The sequence below is a fragment of the Rhopalosiphum maidis genome, chromosome 2, assembly GCF_003676215.2.
Source record: "Rhopalosiphum maidis isolate BTI-1 chromosome 2, ASM367621v3, whole genome shotgun sequence".
In the NCBI taxonomy this organism is placed as follows: Eukaryota; Metazoa; Arthropoda; class Insecta; order Hemiptera; family Aphididae; genus Rhopalosiphum; species Rhopalosiphum maidis.
The window spans coordinates 85,335,461-85,355,590 of record NC_040878.1 but is presented as its reverse complement, the minus strand read 5'-3'; the positions used below and the strand labels follow the sequence as shown (position 1 = coordinate 85,355,590).

General features: G+C 29.3%; 1 protein-coding gene across 2 annotated transcripts; it reads left to right on the top strand.

The window, feature by feature from the left end:
- The first annotated feature begins 57 nt into the window (after positions 1 to 57).
- LOC113552070 (solute carrier organic anion transporter family member 4C1-like) lies at positions 58 to 19,136 on the top strand. Of its 2 annotated transcripts, none has more exons than XM_026954740.1 (12): positions 58 to 531; positions 8,591 to 8,818; positions 9,501 to 9,737; positions 10,040 to 10,231; positions 11,254 to 11,394; positions 12,582 to 12,710; positions 13,001 to 13,361; positions 14,193 to 14,343; positions 14,428 to 14,588; positions 17,860 to 17,963; positions 18,086 to 18,187; positions 18,915 to 19,136. In XM_026954740.1, the coding sequence occupies exons 2-12, from the start codon at positions 8,605 to 8,607 to the stop codon at positions 19,028 to 19,030; spliced, it is 1,908 nt and encodes a 635-aa protein (XP_026810541.1). In that variant the 5' UTR covers positions 58 to 531; positions 8,591 to 8,604; the 3' UTR covers positions 19,031 to 19,136. The 2 variants fall into 2 exon arrangements, with proteins under 2 accessions (XP_026810541.1, XP_026810542.1); XM_026954741.1 differs by lacking the exon at positions 58 to 531 and adding an exon at positions 3,479 to 3,493.
- The last annotated feature ends 994 nt before the right edge of the window (positions 19,137 to 20,130 follow it).

Genomic DNA, 20,130 nt, shown 5'->3' with positions numbered 1-20,130 from the left:
ATTGTATACACGCGCAATGCCGCCGCAATGTACGCACGCATAATACGCATCACGCCCGCCGATTGTGTGCATTACAAGTATATAATACAGGCCGCGGTCTTCGTCGTCGGTCGGGCGTTGCAGTCGCGATTCGCCGTCCGTGTATTGTTATATGTGCGGTATTATCGATTTCTGCGGTGATACGTATAATATTATATCGTTTCCGTCCGAATTCGTATATTTTTTGAAAAAAAACAAAAAAAAAAAAAAAAGAAGAAGAAGATATACCGACGACGACGCGTCCGAGTGATACACCGATATCGCGATCCGCTATAATATTAATATCGTTATACCGTAATCGTTGTTGACGTATCGCCGTCGTAAAATATGTGTTCGCTCGGCGACCGGCCGTACTGCTCGAATAACGTGTCCATTTCGCCGTCTGTCGTGTTATATACGTGATATTTACGTGTATATTATAATAAATATATATATATATATATATAATAATTTGTGTGCGCGACGTGCACGCCGCGCGGGAGGACTGCTGCAGTAAGTGTACCCATCAGCGACGACCGCTAAATTTTTATTATTTTAATTAAGCGCGGTCGACGGGAAGTCTCGCATTAAAATTCATGCGAAAATATACGACCGTCTTATATTAAACGCAACGCCACAACAGTTGTAGTATAACGATAGTACGATAACGCGTTATTATGTAGGTACAATAAAATAAAACGCGTCCAGTAATGTTGTGTAGGTGTTATATTACCGTGTACTCGTCGTTTATTGAAGTCGCTCGATCAGTGTACTGGACGGTATCGGCACATGTTGATCCGGTTTGGGGACATTTTGATCCGCTGAAGACAAATTGATCCTTTGTGGAGACATTTGGATCCGTTTTATACAAAAATAAAAATTTCTAAGCGGATCAAATTGTCCTCCGGGAACATTTTGACACGAAGTCCCCAGACTTGAGGCGGTGTTGCATAGCAAGTCGAGGGATATTTTCGTTTTTTTTTTTTTTGTCCGAGTGAGCGCAGTCCAGTTGAAATTGACAAACTTGTTAAATATTTAACTTTATACTACCTGCGTATTATTAAACCGTCGTGCATTTTTACTATAATATAATATATTAAGTTATTATTATACATTCGACATAAATTTACTAGTAGGTAAAAAAAAATAAAAACTGAAGTGCTAACGTGGAAAAAAAGCCTTTATAGTTAATTGGTTGAGTGTGGTACGAATCTAGTATAGCCGCTACAGCACATAAATAATGGTATTACATGGAATATAAAATAGATAATATATTATTATAGTTTGTCTGATATTTATTATGCTCACAATTAAAATAATAAAATATTAATATAGATTAATAATACTTAATATAATTTCATTTCAAATCATCTTATTTTTCGTATATTCCTTAATGTAAAGGGTGATTCTTTTATCAAACAACACTAGTTATTTTAAAATCTATTAACGTTTTTAAAAATATTTTTTTTCGTATAATATCTGTTCAAAATAAAACAACTTTTTTTAAAAAAAAATTATGATTTTTCATAATTTTTATTGTTATAATTTTTATGTTTATTACTTTTTTTCGAATGAAAACATGCGTTTTTAATTTCATACTCTAACACGGACAATTTTTGGTAGCATTCTGATACTTAAAAATCGAAATTCGGACGAATAGTTTGTGAGTAAAAAGTATTTAAAGTTTAGGTGAGCGGAGTGGAGTGGTATGGGAATACCCCACAAAAAATATTGTTTTATATCTAGTGCAAATTATATAGATAAAAAATATTTTCATAAACGTTAATTATATTATATTAATTATATTTTGAAATAATGAGTGTTGCTCGATAAAATAATAATCACTCATTATATGAATATTAACATCTCAAAAATTACTTAAAATGTTTAAATTAATATATTACATTATTATATTATAGTAGATAACATTATATCTATAAATAGGTTGTAATAGGTAATTACAGTGATGTAGTTTGTACATAGCTGATAATTATTCGCTTCAATGGCTAACAGATATTAAGATTTTTATATCAGTGTTCAATAAATTAATATGCGTGAAATAATAGTTGTTGTACATATAACGATGACGAATCAAAATTGGAACAAAACCGAACATCCGGGTCTTCTTATCGTTTAAGAGAGATCATCGACATTAACATAAAATAATAGATAAAACATATTAACATATTATTTACTCGTCGTAAATTCAAATATAACGTTAGAAATCAAAATATGTATTGTATTTAAGCGATTTCGCTGTTATTTTTAACAGTAAAAAGTTTCTGAAATTATTTTTGTTATAGCTGCAAAATTTGAATTTATGAAAATCTACTTTTTTGAAAAAAGATTATATTTTTTACTATTTTTTTTATTGTTTAATTTTCTAAGCTTACACTCCTAAATAGTGAGAATAATTTTTAATTTTCTGAAGACATCTAATTTTGAACTAGTACTTGAGTAATATAAGTGTATTATATTTAATGTTTAAAAGGGAGGAAAAATTTGTTGTGTAATGAATTTAAATTACGTAAAATAAACGTGTTCGCGAATACGTAAATTATATATATTATGTATACTTGCGTAAATAGCATTTGAAGGTAGATTGTTCGCCAACCAAAACAATCACTGAATCACCCCCCTCCCATGTAACTACACCATGACGTATAATATTATTTATTTATAACGATTTAGTAGTGTGTGCGTTTTACAATACAAATACCGTTTAACGGGTGAATATGTGTGTATCTATTCATTTTTTCTTTTAGTCGATTTAATTCTGTAAATCAAAATATTATATAATATCGAAACGTGTGTATACCTATAATATTGTGCACGTTTATTCCGTAAAACAGTATAATACGTAGGTAACTATCGTATACCACTGCACTATGGACGTTTGATTATTATACTATTCGCAGATGTTATTGCCACATATTATATTGACGTTGGTCTTAGACCTTTGAAAGGGCGAAACCATTAACGACAGTACGCAGTACAATAAAATAATAATATTGCGCGTGTTTCACAATAATTATTGTAATTTTTCTGCCGCGGTGGTGGTGGGGGGGGGAGTCGTGAGGAGGAGTGGGGAAGGAAATCGGGAAAGTCGGGAGTTCATAAAACGTCGTATGTATTCAATTTCTTTCCGCCGCGACTAATATGCCATGGCGTCCTACGAAAACGCATTGTTGTTGTTGTTGTTGTTGTTGTTGTTGCAATGTATAGTAATAAAAATAATATAATGTTTCGACATAATAGTATTATTGCTAACGGTGGATTTTCAGAGCCGATGGGTGGTAATAGCGTACCCGTGTATCGCGTTTTACGCCGTTGCCAGTGAAAAAAGCCGAACCGCATTCAGTGCAGTTATCGCGTTACACGAATAGAAGGTCGAGGTCTTGTGCAACGAGATGTGACCATAATATGACAATTTCGCTCAGTGGCGTGTGTGTGAGTTTACTTCGATATAGGTTAGGTAAATTACATATTGTATCTACATTATTCCGAAACGCGAATATTATTACCGCGATGATGACGATAATGACAATGTTGGATGACGCCGAGTAACATCAGTGACTTGAAAATCGTTTGCATAGAATAAAATAATTACAATAAATATAATATATTGGTGTTGTATATGTATTGACCCAAAAAAGTACAGTATAAATAAAAAATAATTTAAAACATTTAAGCTCAGATATATAATTAAATTTTAAATTGATGCTCCGAATAGTTTGTGAAAGCGGAGAGACGACCTTATTGGTCGATATCATATTGTAATTGGTTAAGATGGCATTATGATTGATGTTTAATAGAATTTTAACAATTTAGTACGTTCTTGAAGGTGAGTTAAGATTGAGATTTAAAATACTTATTTATTAAAAATATCCTATGTAAAACTGTAAATATTATTATGCTTAGTGAATCATAATGATATACAATTTTTTTTTCTGGTCTGTATATAATATATTTTTAATAAAAGATTTTTCAAGTCCAATTTAAAAAATTATCTTGTTATTTTATGAATTATGTTTTTTGCATAATTCTAAGACATAATATATAATTGAATATATTTTTAATTGCATATTTTAATAAATTTATTGTCATAAATATCTGAACTCTACTTATAACTAGATACATTTAATGTTTAGGTAAATTGAGTGATGAAGCCTCTCAGGGTATTCCTATCCAGTTATATAGTCTGATCATTTAAACATGACATACTTAAAACCAATTAATTACTGATTTTAAATTTGATTTATTTTTAAAAACGTTTAGTTTTTTTGTTCTATGATGTACTTAAATATTGTTAAAAAATCATTTTTTTCGAGATAACGAGTAAATATAACGTTAAACGATCGCTCTATAAAATAATATCTGTGAGACTAGTGCGTATTAAAAAAAAAAAAAAAAAAAAACAATAATATTATAGCTGTGAGACAATGTAAGCACTCGTATACTGCGCGAGCTTCCGATACTTTCGCTTTTCTGCCGTCAACGACCATTGATTTTCACTCGGATACCTCATTACTAACTCGTCACTCGTCAACTATAATACTTATTATAATACGGCGACGATCCCAAAAATATTTAGTATATTTTGTGTTTTACTAGTAAAGACAAATGAAAAATAAACGTAACTATACAATCCTTGATTTTCCACGAGGAATATATAATGAGTAATGTATTATGATTTGTAACGCTGCAAGTGAATACCGTTATATCGTATACGTGTTTATTTTTTGTCGACAACAAGTACATAGTATTACTTATAACAATATATAAGACCCGCTGCTCCAGTCGTATACTTGCAGTAGACTTGTGCATTTTAATTTTAGTTTTCTGGTCGCATTCCGTCAGCTTTCAGTTATTCTAAACGTGTATAATATTGTATGTCTTTAATATAGTACTTGCTATTATAACACATTAAATGTATAATGGTCTGCATTCTACTGCAGCGATTAATATTTGCACGCCAACACCGAATCGCATCCATACTAACCGATTTATATTATAATTTGCGCCGTATTATCTCCGTGACGTATAACAGTTGTGTTAAGATGATATAATGATATCGCTATTCGGCGATATCATTGTTATTAATAATAACTTATTATTTACCTACGCGTGCATATAGTATGTGCTGTGCTGGCAATACAAAACGTTGATATATGTTTTTCGACCGGTTACTTCGAAATCGGGAAAACCAAAAGATAAAATACCGTCGTCGTGTAAAGGGGATACGAAGTACGAAATATTACTTGAAATATGTGCAGAGGTCTGAGATAGATACACGAGCGAAACAACGATGTACAAATACTGAAAATAAGTACGCAACGATATGTAATTTCTGCAACGCTGCGGTGAACGTGTGTATGCACAATACTTGAGTGTAATGACATTTACCTATATGCACGACAATGTCAGAAACGGCAACACGCGTGAATGTTTGTACATAGGTACATCCAAACGTTTCACAATAATTCGCGAGACTTTATAGAGTGGTTCGCCAAGCATGTCCCTCCCACTCCCATATTTTCCTCCGAACAACCGTTTATCACAATTTTAATTTCTGAAATTTTTAAGTATATCCAACTTAAAGATCATATTTTTAATTGATTATATCTTGTAAATATTATGCTGTTTCAGCAGCATCATGTTCTGGCGATGCGAACTCATTTTTTAAATGAGTATCATTAAGATTTTTACTGCGAGTTTTAAATAAAGTTTGTAGTACCAAAATACCCAACCTTAGAGATAGGTTATTATTTGAAAATATAGTGTTTAAATATGGTAAAAAATTCTATCTACTCGAATTAAAGAAGAAAAATAAATTGAGTAAAGTTAACTGCTATGCTATAAAGTAGATGTCGAGTGTACCTCCGTGTACCTCATCTTGAAGAGCAATAGTAACTGAGATGTATGTGTTACATTTGAATTCAATGATGTATCATCAAACACGATAAACTATTCTGAATAAAGACGTCTAAGTACATATTTTATGATATGTTTATATTGCTATTAAGGTGATTGATTTTACTAGTATTTATTCAGTAGGTTGAATTAATTTTTGTTTTAAAAATATTACACTTGAAAATTGTGAGTTTAAACTATAATAATATGTTCCGTTAAATTTGAATAAAAAATGTCTATAAAAAAAACCGCGCTCGTACCTATATGATATTAATATTTCTATAAATAATTTTCAAAAAGAATCAAAATATTTTGAACATTTTGACATTTTGACATCTCGACATTTTGATGAAATGTCGAGTATGATAGTTGTTTATTTTTAAATTATGACAAAATAAGATAATCTGTTTGATTGTAAATTATTTTTGCGTAAAAATGTCCGTTTTTCCTTATTATTTTTAATTATGATAAGTATTAATCATTTTTATTTTTGACTTCCTAATAAATACCTACCAAATAGATCTAATTTACTTTTAGAAACTATCCCTAAAGTTTATGATAGATAGATAAAAAAAACACACACACACACACACACATAATTGTGTAAAATCAACATATAAATCGCTTCCTTGAAATCTAAAAAATGGAGGTAATAGTATGTTTGTTGCTTTGTGTGTGTGTGTGTATATATATATATATATTATGTTGTATTTAACTTGTATGATATATAGGTGAATAGTACAACGCGATTACAATGAATAATTACAAATACAAAGGTAAATGTGATTTTGTGTTCGATAAAGTACGATATATGTCTCAACCTATATTGTATTTACAATAGTATGAATGTATATGTAACCGTCGTGACAAGGTTATCCAGATAATCGGCTATAATATATCTATATGTTGTTATAATAATAACACGCAAAGAGGCAAGAACGTGTGTCCGTCATAGTTATTACACAGTTTCAACGATTTTATATAATATTGTAATATTTTGTTATCACATATGTATGCTATGAAAACGTGTATTTAACACATTCAAAAAATAAAAACCATTTAGTTTATCTACCTACCGATTGCGTTAACGACTTTTAGTAGTCATTACTGAATATGTAACCGATAAGCTGGCCATCGCAAGTTGCCGTTAGATACCAAAATTTCACTGTTCTTATTTAAAATGTGTGAATAGTTATAAACATAAATTTGTAAGTAGGATATCTATATAAGAACCTATATGTAGACTAAAAAAAAGTAGTTTTTTGAAAAACATTTTTTATTGTATTTATTTTAATACTTTAGTAAATACGTAAAAAAAAATAATGACTACACTGGCTAGGATTTTTGTTTGCAACATCGTTAATTATAAATTTGGTTAGTAAGGACTAAATATTAAATATTTTGCACAATAATAATTGTGCACAAATTCCCTCATATTGATATAGTTTAACTATTTTTTACTTCGCATATTTTGACTGTAAACACTAACATGACATGCATTTAATGCATTTTGTCTTATTGACTGATGTAATTAAATACTATATAGGGTCTGTTTTTTATTATGCTGATCATTTCACACATATATTTTAAAAAGTAACTTTGGTTATCTCATACAATTTACTTTAAAATTAGAAGATGCTTTACTTTCTCTTAACGATCCTTTAGAAATTATTGGTAATTTTACTATGTATAAAAGTTCAAAATTACTTTTAATGACTTAGGTAGATAAAACACATCTTTGTAAATATTTCCATTTCCCGCTCGATCTCAAATATGTATCATATTCTGTTTTTTTTGAATTTATAAGTGCCAATAACGCCTATAATACTTTTAAGTAGCATATTTTTAAGTACTTACATTTTTTTTTTTTTTGGGAATAACTTGTGGTGATACATTGACACAAACTTATTATTTTTAAATTAGTTTCAGTCAATTACTGTGAATTGCTAAGCAGATGATTCTTGTTGATAATATATTGTCCATTGTACTGTAAAAAATGTGCTCCCTATGCTTACATCATATTATTTTATCGGAATTCGCGGCAGTGATTGTGATGAAGCAGCATGCGGAAACTTTTTATGATAATGTTTGACTAAAATACATGCCAACACCTAATAAGACTGGTATTCCTTATAAATTGTTGGTAAATTAGTGAATTTTCAAATGCTTAGAATATCAATGTCTCTATTCGACCGCCATTATAATATACTACTAAATTAATTGAGATAAAATAATGGTAACGCATTAACAGTGCTTGTCCGTACACAGCGATGCATAATAATATGCTGTATGTGTGTGTGCGTTTGTGTTGTCGGGCCGCGATGGTAATAGATGATCGTAAAGTTGACGTAAAATACTGTACCACGTTCAACCGTATCATTGTAACTTAAATAAATGCCGGCTCGATGGTATAATATTTTAATGTACATATATTATGTAACTCACGTGAAACGCTTACGTCTGACATATTACTATTGTATTTGACAAAATTATTATTATTATTATTATTATTATTTTGTTAGTGGGGTTATTATAATATAGTGATATCATAATGATGTCTGCTCGGCGTCTCGCGAGTATCACGTGCCATCGATCAATAATATTACGATTGAACAGTGTACGTTTATTGTATTGATCGTCGAAATCTAATTTTGTTTAGAATAATCGAACAGAATGATCGAGAAGACTGCGGACGACCCGGCAGTCGAAGACACGGCTTGCGGGATATGGTTGTTCAAGCCCAAGTGGCTTCAGATATTTGCGAGCAAAAAGGTATATGTCATCGTGTATGGGCTGTTGGGGCTCAACCAATTCATGTTGTCCTCGTACTTCAACGGTACGCTGACTACTATGGAGAAGAGATTTAAATTCTCCAGTCAGATGAGTGGTAAGTAAAACGTAGTCTATAATAATATAATATTAATCGAATCATTGATAGGCGCTTGAAAATACGTCATAGGGTTAGTATATCACTCGATGAGATCCCAGAAATAGTCGTTACCCCTAATATTGTTTTCTCTCGGATTTAATGATATTTAAAACAGAAAAATGTTTAGATCATGAGCTCAGAGAATATAAAACATAAACATACAGATTTTATTAATTAATAATGATGCATTAGTGCATTACTATAGATTTAATTTAAGTTATATAAATATTAAAATACTCTTCACTTTTAATAGTGCTGTGAATTTAAGTATGAATTTTTAGTTCATATTTTAAAATTTTAAGATCATATTTGGTCATTTAATTATATAAATAAAAATGTAGTTTTTAAAATACTTATCGACAATGTATAGGAAAGATTATTTAACTATGTGTGTCTTTATACATTTTATACATTTTAGTCATCATATTATATTTTATTATTCTATATTATCCTAAATCTTTACTAATATTTACTTTAGGCACTCACTTAAATAAGTATATTTATTTTTTATCCCTCTAAATATAATATTTTATTTACCGATTTTTCATTCGTAAATAGATTTTTCTATTTTCTGTAAATTTTAGTAACAAATATTTAAATTTTGTTTTTGGTAAATTATCGTTTACTTATACTTTTTTAGGTATTATTTCGAGCACTTGGGATTTTTTTTCGCTCATATCATTCATGGTGACGTCTCACATGGCCGGTAAAGGACATAGAACGCGTTGGTTGGCCATCGGTTCTTTCTTCGTCGGTCTTTCCTGTTTTGTTCGTCTCCTGCCACACATTATTTACGGGCCAGGCGAAGAAATCCTTCAGTACACTGTCGAATACGGTAGCAACGTGAACTCGAATTCTCTGCTTAGTAATATATCGCGTGAGTATAAAGAATAAAAATAAAATATGAACAATAAATTCTGAGTCTTCTATATCGCTGTGGTTAAAAAGACTAATAGTTTATTAAATGTTAGAAAAAAAGTTCACTTTTAACTACGAAATGTATCGTTAAATAGGCAGGTTAATATTATTAATTAACGATTTAATATGTCATATTGTAGTTGTTCTTTATCGTATAAAATGTTATAAACACCATAATACTTGTAACTGATAGTGATTATTGACAATTAAAAATTGAAAAACACTAAAAAAAAATAAAAAACGGTTTTATGTATAATAAAGGACAAAACGAGAAAATCTGTGACGGACAACCATTGTACGAAGACTGCGATAACGAACAGCTTTGGAACGTGGCTGCTTTCTTGCTGTGCGCCGCGCACGCGATGTTAGGATTGGGTGGTTCGTTATACTGGACTTGTGGAGCGGCGTACTTGGACGACAACGTTCGAAAGAATGCGGTACCCATGCTTTTAGGTAAGTTTTCAAAAAGAAAAAAAATTCAGTGCTATATAGGGGCTCTTGACATTACAGAAAATGATTTTGTGGATGATAAAACGTGAATAATCGTGGTTTTCAAAAAAACACATAAAGTTTCTATTTAAAACAATCAAAATTGTATTCTGAGGTGATCGTTGGGCAACGACTAGGTGGTGATATTAGAGATTCGAGTAATTTTGTAGACGTAAAATACGATGTATAAAAGTCTTAATCAATTAATGGTCTTATATGACTGGTATTTTTTTATTGGATCAAGTCCAATGCCTTAGAAGTGGAGTTGTAATAAATACTTTGAAAAAATATTTAAATACAATAAATAAAATATCATTGAAAAAAGTGTTTAAATAATACTTGTAATAAATAGTATCTTTTTATAAAATGTATATTTGAAATTTTTTTTAAAATATTTCAAATACATAAACAATTGTAATATTAATTGTATTACCTATAATTTTATTATATACCTAAATGTTTATTACATTTTAAGTTACGGTTATTCATAGAAAGTCGTAAACGTAATATTTTTAAAAAATTTACTATACATTTCTAAATATAAATTGTAATAAACAAGTTTATAAAACACTATTACAAAATATTGCAATATTTAATACAAATTTAGCGTTCAATACTACGTATAAAGATTTAAATACTACTCAAATAAAGATAAAGTATTTGAAATTTGAATATCGATATAATTCAAATTTTCTACGTTTCTGCTTAGAAAGCGTTAAGACAGAATTTTATCTACGAAAAGGTATGACCTTTCTGATATAGAATGTAACACCGGTAGTTAGTCTTAATTAATACAAGTATTTAAGATTTACATTGTACGGTCATTGTTTTGAAAGATTAATAAAATTTAAATACATATTAATAAAATAATTACAAACGGTCCGTATTGTTTTTTATATTTTTTCAACGTCTTGAAATCTAATTTGACCAATATTATTGTCAGGCAAAACTTTTTCAAATGATGTATGTAATTGTAATATCCACAGCGATCGTCCAGTGCATACGAATGTCGGGTCCCATGTTGGGATACATGCTGTCGGCGTACGCGCTGACTAATTTCATCGAACCTCATCTGACGCCGACCATAACCAACGAAGATCCAAGGTGGGTCGGCGCTTGGTGGATGGGTGAGTACTCTTACAATATTAAAATAAACATTTGAAACGGTTTACCGGGATTCCGGAGGGCTGTCTTAAATGCTGAAATGATAATACTAGTTTTAAGCATTATTACGACGTTTGTTCATAATATTATTACTAACGTATTATTATTTTACATATTATATTGTTTAGACTGTTTAATGTGATTTAAGTGAAACGCAAAATTAATATACGTGAGCGTGATCCTCTAGTATTAAAATAATCGGAAAAATTATGTCCTAATCATAAAAACAACGATCAAAGTTTTGGACGGTACCGATCGGTACGAGTGCGCGTAACTTTAATAAGTGGCTACTCGTACTTGATTAGATCCTGCCGGGAGGAATTCGATTCTTTACTGAGCAGGTCGGGGTTTGATTAGAAAATGATCCAATGATCCTGAAAAGGATCGTGTTAGTTTAGCAGTTTAGCTGTCCCAAGACATAATCTTGGATATCTGAATTGTCGTTTTGTTTTTGTAGTTATGTGTAGTCATGTACACTGGTTGAAAATGAAAGTTAAATTGACTTCTCCCGGAACTGCGGACTATGTCTGTTTTGTATTGATGAAAACCACTCCGTTTATACGTGTTGTCGTGATGTGGTTTCTGTTTGACATACTCGTTTCCTCAGCAAAGTAGTGTTACAATGTATTTTGGTTTTTATTTGGTGTATATTACACGGTAAAACATTAATTTCCTTACACATATAATGTAAAAGCTGGTCATTGACGAGATTTAATTTTTTTTTCTATTCTTTTATGAAATTTTGATTGTGTTTCGATATAATGGGTTGTACAAAGTGAGTTTTTTAAAAAAATTAACTTAGTAATAAGTTACTTTATTGAATTTAATTTATGTCTTTTTCAAGTAAAAATCAAAAAAATCAGCTTTTAACTATATCCAATTTACATTTTCTACATAAACTTAACTTAATGGGTTACAAAAAAATTAAATAACTTACCTTGCCGATAAAAAATCATGATAATTAAACAATAAAGTTGCTATTTCAAAAAAAAAGTGTAGAAAACAAGAAAATTAAAATAGTTTTTATAAGATATAACAAAAAAATATATATTATACATAATACGTACAACTTTTTAAAAAAAAATGTTTAACTATATGCTGTACTGCACGCTGGTCATAGTATTGATGTAGTGTTATTTTTTCTTTGCAGGATGGACGCCCATTGGTATTTCATGCATAGGTTTTTCGATAATGATGATGTTTTTTCCGAGAGTTCTTCCGAGAGCGGCGGCCCGCAAGGTAAAACAGCTAGAAGAAAAAACAGAACACATTTCGACCGGTAATTCCAAACATACTTGTTATGATCAATCTCGTAACATTATGATAGTTGCAATGTTCAAATGAGATATTTAATAAACAATTATAAATGTAATTATTACAAAAAAAAAAAATGTATACTATGTACTTCGTACATTTTTGGGAGCATAATGTAATAAAAATGGTTACATCTTAAAGTTTTTTAGTGGTATAAGTCGCAAATTCATGAAATATTTTTTGTATACAATTTCTAATCAATAATATTATTATATTGTGTATTAACGATATTTCGATAAATTATTTTGGTTTCAGATTTCAAAACGTCTTTGAAACGGATTTTGACAAACAAAATACTGGTGTTTAATTCGGCGAGCAATTCATTCTTCGTGTTGGGCCTGATTGGATACTGGACGTTCATGCCTAAGTACATGGAGACCCAATTCAGACAGACGGCCTCGAATTCAAATTTTGCATCGGGCGCCATAGGCATTTTGAGTTCGGGTTTGGGCATTGTGACTTCCGGATTGGTCATATCGAAATTCAAACCGTCACCGAGGTCGCTGGCCATGTGGAACTTCATTACGGAGGCTTTGGAAGTGGTCGGTCACTTCGCATACATATTTCTCGGGTGCGCGGCGGAAGACTTGCACGGCCAGTGGAATGCGGACAAAACGTTAGTAAGCAAATTTTTCGTTCCGTTACTTTTGATAAGTCGCTAATCATACAGGTCTCCTAAAGCGGCTAAAGCAATGACTGATAATTTTTTTTTTTTTAACTGTCTTAAGGCATTATTGTTCAAACTACTATGGTAAAATTCATGTTTACCAACTTATCGCCGTTGATTTTTATTTTCTAACGCCTAATCCAATTATTGTATATCGTTTTTACGATTGTAAACGTTCAGTCAGATCGTTACTTGTTGTTGAAATTACCGTTTCATCAGTAAATATAGAGTGTCGGTGTTGGTTGAGATATCAGTGGTGTAGAATAGTAAAGAAATAATATGACACTATCTGCGGCTGTAATACCAGCTGATATCGTTTTCCAAATTGCCATCGCTCCTTCATGCATGATTCGAACTATTGCTCACTCAAGTAAGATTCTAGGAGTGCTCAAAAAGTGTGTCATAGTTGTTTTTGTAATTTTATCAATAATCATTTATACCGAACCCTGACGAAATCTAGGGCTACCTCTAGAAGTTCTGCACTGCATTACTGTTTTTTCTTCTATCGTCTTGCTTATTACGTTTGTGATACGGTGAACTTGATCGATGGTGAAATGTTTATTTCTAATATAAAATAGGTTGGTTTTTAATAGAAAGGATATCCAGATCTTCTCAAATGATACTTTCACTATAGAGGACCAATTCGTAAACATTTATAGGGGTTTGATTTTAGGTGAATGAGCTTGCTTGGTGATTAACTCTGTACCTATGTACATTCATAGGCGCAATAATAATAATAATAATAATAATGATAATATATATTTACCGGTTTCTGATTAGATGGAACTTGACGATGGACTGCAACGTGGGCTGTAATTGCGGAAAATCGATGAGTTACAATCCCGTCTGTTCGTACGATGGATCAACCACATTTTATTCGCCGTGCTACGCGGGATGTACTTTGGAGACGATCATCGACGGCGGAATGAAGGTGAATAGAAGTTTTTTTTTTTTTTTTTAGTACCGCTATAGTATATTTTAGAATATAAATGTGATTTTCGTTGTGCTTCGGAAGGCTTACAGCAACTGCACCTGTATAGGTGGCTCGGGCACAGCCACTGAGGGAGTGTGTCCGGTCGATTGCGGTCACGACTTCATCATATTTCTTGCTTTGATGGGCGTAATGCGGTTCTTGTCGTCTACCGGTCGTTCCGGCAACACCATAATTCAGTTCAGGTATGTACGTCGCATTAGTTTTCGATAACGAATTTTGAATTTTATATATATGATATTATTGTAAGTACGCCAGTTTTAAGAAATGTGAAATACATTTTTTAAAACCATCGCAAATCAAAATTTGCACGAAAGCCGCTACTTAAAATCATATATTGATAATTGTGAAATAAAAATAAGAAATAAGTCATTTCGAAATATTAAATTATATTACGTAAACAAAATCGATGAATAAACGAAATAAATCGGATAAAAACTCATTAGAATCGATACAATATAAAGGAAAAATCTGTTTAGAAACTGAGAACTTTTTTTTTTGGTCTGGTCAAAATGTTTGATATGATTTTTATTCTTAAATTAATATTTTTATCTGCGTATAATATGGAAATCTATGTTTTTTCTTACAAATTGTACGTACAAGTACACTACATGGTATTTTTTCTTAATAAAACAAAATTTTTACGTTAAATCTTGTCAAATGTCATGTACCATACTACATTAAAAATGGCAATTGGTTTTATTTGATACGTCTTACCGACTTCCAATTCTATAATGATGACTATTATTATAATCATAAATAATTGTCATTTCAAATTTAAATTCAAAATTCATTGTGTTTGAAGTATAAATACTTTAATTATTAAAAATGAATTTATACAAATATTTGCCAAAATATCCAAACTTAATTGGTATTACATTAGTATTATATTAAAAGTAATCAAACGTAAAAATATATACATTTTTATATTTATTTATAACCTATAAACATTTTGCACTAATTCTTAATTAGTAATTTTTTTTTCGGGATCAATAATTATCATGAATAATAATACCTAAGAATATCAGTTATCTCGTATACTATTGACTATTAATCAATCTACTTTTCAATTTCCTTATTTACAAAGATAATTAATTAATGAAACGGATATCATTACATAATCCTATGATTTACATATACTCAATAAAATATGAAAAGCATAACTTTATTCTGCTTTCCTGAAACTATTTTGTACAACATAATTTGATATTAAAATCTGATTGATTTATTACAGAAGCTAGTAGGTATGATTTTTACTAGTTATAAAAAATTAAATACTAGGTTAGGTTAAATAATACATATTTTGTTCATTAATATACATTTCTTGTGTTTGAAAATTTTAATTATATATTAATATAATATATAACATATATATGCTAATTAAAACAAATAACTCATATAATGATTTCGATAATAAATAAAAATTATAAATTAATTAAATTAATCACTATTTATTTACACAAGGTATAAACTATAATGGCCTCTACTATTTTTTTCATAGTTAGTTAATATAGTACTGATAACTAGTTATTTTATGTGAATTAAAATTAATTTACATATTATCATGTGCTCTAATTTAGAACACATACGTCAACAAGCAAACATCAAATTGTTATATAAAATTTATTGTCGGGTGGGCAAGGAGAAAAAAACGTACAGCTAATAATGAAAACATCGAAGGAGTAGATGTCAAAATAGTAGGTACCTTGTGCAAATAAATAACAATTAGGTAAATCAATTAATTTTTGTAATTTTACACACAAAAAAAAATTGTCTGGGCACCTATATATTTTCAATATTTTTAAATTGCAAAGAAAAAAATATCTACCATAGGATCTTGTACATTTTTAAGGTTTGTGCTTGAGACTACAAATGGCTCACGTAGCTTACAATTATAGTTTAAATATCTTAAAAATATATTAAATAACAATAATAATAATTAATTAATTAAGTTGAACGTTAAAAGTGTTCATTATTATTTTTTTTTTAGCTTAGTTAAAAATTAGTTATTTTTTGTTTAATTTAATATTTACAGGTATGCTAAATTAAAATAAAGTAATATGATGAAAGCATATGCACAAAAACAAAACTATGTAGTGAAAACAATACATAATATTGTAGTAATTAAACATTATTAGCCGTATATATATAATATAAATTTAATAATTATTATATAATATTACAACTATACTTATTAATTTATTATAATCACTAATTACTACACATCATATTATACCTATTCATTATTAATTACTTTTTGACAGTTTTACAACTTTATTATATGTAGTTATTATGTTCATGCATGTATGGTATTTACGTGGTTTTGATCCTTATTGAAATACAGATATTGTTCATTCAGCAATTTGGCTTTTTAAAATTAATTTACAAAGGCACATATACAATTATAAATAATACTTCCGATTATTTAATATTATTATTTTTTTAAACAATTATTTTTACAAAACAATGTTTAATATATAAGTACAGTGAAACCTTTGAGTAGCAGATATTATCGGTCATGTTATTTTGTCCACTATTTGGAGATGTCCGCTATTCAAGGGGAGGGGAGAACTTTTGAATTCATAAAAAATAAATGTTTTAAAGAAAAAAATACGCAGTGTATTAAATTTGTGTTTCAATAATTGACAAATTAATCAAATAAAATATATTAAATGAATATTATTGTCAACATTTAAAATATAATATAATACCAATACAACAACCGGTTTCCTATTAAAAAATTCAAATATAAAAAAGGTGTTGATTGAACTATTGTAATGGACGTGTTCAATTTAAATTCATTGTTATATCATTTAATATAAAATTTTGGTAAATGAACGACTTATAAAAAAATCTTATATTCAATCTTTTATCAACGTTTCGATAGAAAAAAAAAAAGTTATCAACATTTAAAGAAAAATACCAGACATCGATAAAATGTATCTCAAAAATAAAATATTTAGAAAATTATTTTATGAATTGGAAATGCTAACATAAATATTTTGTGACAATTTCAAGTATCTACAGTTATTTGTTTTTGAGTTAAACTAAAAAATGAAAATAAATCTTGTCAAGTACCGGTTTTGCGTCCGTCAAAATTCCGGTTATTCTTAATTTTTTTTTAATTAGGCATCCGTTGTTCGGAGGTTTTACATTGGAAACAATAAAAATGTCCCCGTTTCCAAGAAATCGCTTGTTATTGGGAGGTGTCCATAAAGGGAAGTGTCACTGTATTTTAAATCGATGGAGTTTTTATAGAAATCGATACAAAGTTAATTAAGATTATAAAATGGAATTTACTGGTGATAAATTGCATATTAGAGAAAACTAAAAAAAAATCTCGAAGATACATAATAAAATAATTTGTTAAGAAACTTAGTTAGAAGTAATTTAATTTTAAATGTTTTACTCGTCAATGCCCAGTCTTGATATTTTGTGTGTATGTTTGGTGTATAGGTGTGTAAAACAAGAAGATAAGTCACTATCGCTGGGTTTTTCTGAAGTGGTAATGGCCCTGGTGGCGTTCATGCCCGGTCCTATATTGTACGGCACGATTGTCGGTAAGTCAATTATGGCGTCGAAGTCTTAGTACACCTACGTATTGTGAACTACACATCATGTGTGAACAAAAAATTATTTAATAAAACATATTAAATTCATTGGTTTTAATTGTTTTCTATAGACGCCACATGCATGGTATGGGGTGGTAAATGCGGTACCGACGGTAACTGTTGGCTATACGACGGTATGCGGCTGAAGTACTACTTGAACTTTACCGGAGCTAGTAAGTATAATAGTGATAAATGCTTAATTTATGTGTCGACAATAATTAATAATTATTATTTATTAGTATTTATTGTTTCTCCTAATTGATGATTAGACACACGGATATTATATATAAATTAAAATTGTCTGTTATTCTAAATGTCCTAAAAATTGCTTTCCGTGCAATAAATAATTTGTTTTACACATCAAAGAATTTAAACATTAAATTTAATTTTTTTTCGGACATTTTATAACATTTTTATATTTTGAGTACATTGTTCGTGTGTTTTGTAAAAACGAATACAATCTGATGATAATTTACTATACATTATATTCAACTAAAAAGGAAAAAAAATCAATAGATACTATTTAATTTGCTTTCTTATATTATTTTTATAAGGCATTATATATTATCTGTGTACAAAGGTCGAACAGATAACATTTTTAGATAGGTTCAATATATAAAAGTATACTATTATAAAGATAGATCATTTTATTCATGACTTCAATCAAAAGTGGTAATAACAAATTATGATTATTGATTGTGTACTAGAATACAATAATTATTAAATAATACAATCATCTTTTGGATGAATTGTTTTTATTTATTACAAGTTATTTAGGACACTTAAATTCACGTCCAATAATAATTACGAATTGTCAAAAAAATAAACATGTTACATATAGCTATTTCTAAGTTGTTTTTGTTTTATTTCACGTCTCATTATTGAATACGATCTTTACAGGTTTTCTGTTGATCGGAACGATACTGGACATTGGTGTTTGGTATCATGTCAAGGACCTGAAGATCTATGACGTCAGTGGTGACGAAAAAAACACGCTAAAAACAATAGCGACATAAAAAGGTCGACAAATCAAAAAAAAAAAAAAGAACGCCGTTGATGTGTTAAACAAGAGCTAATATGTTGTCATAAACTAATTATCAATACACTGTACATTTATTACTATTTTTACTTTTTTTATTACTGCAAGTCCAAATAAACTAATATAGTAATATAAAGCGATTCACACCGAGTTTAATATGAATAATATTTTTATCATAATTTATAGGTATATAATCTGTTATCATTGGTCAATTGTTTAATCAGGAATTATTAAAACAATGTAGTTTAATTCCTACTTACGTTCTACGGAAAACACAATTAACAGCACCAGAACTTAAAACTTCATACGACATGAAGTAGTAAGTTTTCGGTAGCAGTGTTTTTAATTTAAACGATAACACAAATACTGAACACTTAATTGATTGTTTTCGGTTAGTTGTTGTAATTGTATTTCTGTGTTAATTGGATAAGTATTCTTTTTCATAAATGGTTAACAATTTTAGATTAGTTCCGTTGAGTGATTCAAAAGGAAGAAGCAATATGGTGGCATAATATTAATTTTAAAACCAGGACTTGAAACCGTTTTCAAAACCGATTTTGGAAACCGGTACAAACCGTCTTAAAAACGAAACCGGGAAAAATTGGAAACAATTATTTTTAGATTCTGAACGGAGTGATGAATGTATTGATTTTACAATGATGTGTGTTTTTTTTATTTTTGTGTCTGTTATCACGTTTTGGAGTAGTAATAATGCTTCGATTTTTTACTTCAACCCCTCTTTGAATAGGAAAATTCATCTAGTTGGTACTTTGGGGGGTAAATAGTAAAAATTTCTAGTAATTTTTAAAAGCGTCGGGAAAATTCCTGAAAAAATAACGGAAAAACGGAAATTTTTACGCATAATCACTTTTCGACAAAATAGATTTTTTGATTTTGCTGTAACTCAAAAACAAATCATTGTAAGTACTTGAAATTTTCACTAAATGTTTTTATTATAGTTATCTATTTATTTAATATCAAAATATTTTGACCTTATTTAAGCTACTTATAGACAATTGAAATTTTCGACTTTTCTAAGTTTTTCTTCTTAAAATGCCGATAAAAAATCTTTAAAAT

What these genes read in the sequence shown, in the direction of transcription:
- LOC113552070 (XM_026954740.1), top strand. Translation starts at nt 8,605, where the DNA reads ATGATCGAGAAGACTGCGGACGACCCGGCAGTCGAAGACACGGCTTGC. An exon ending in TGCGGTACCCATGCTTTTAG is followed by an intron (nt 10,232 to 11,253) that starts GTAAGTTTTCAA and finishes TAATATCCACAG; the next exon opens with CGATCGTCCAGTGCATACGA. An exon ending in GGTCGGCGCTTGGTGGATGG is followed by an intron (nt 11,395 to 12,581) that starts GTGAGTACTCTT and finishes TTTTCTTTGCAG; the next exon opens with GATGGACGCCCATTGGTATT.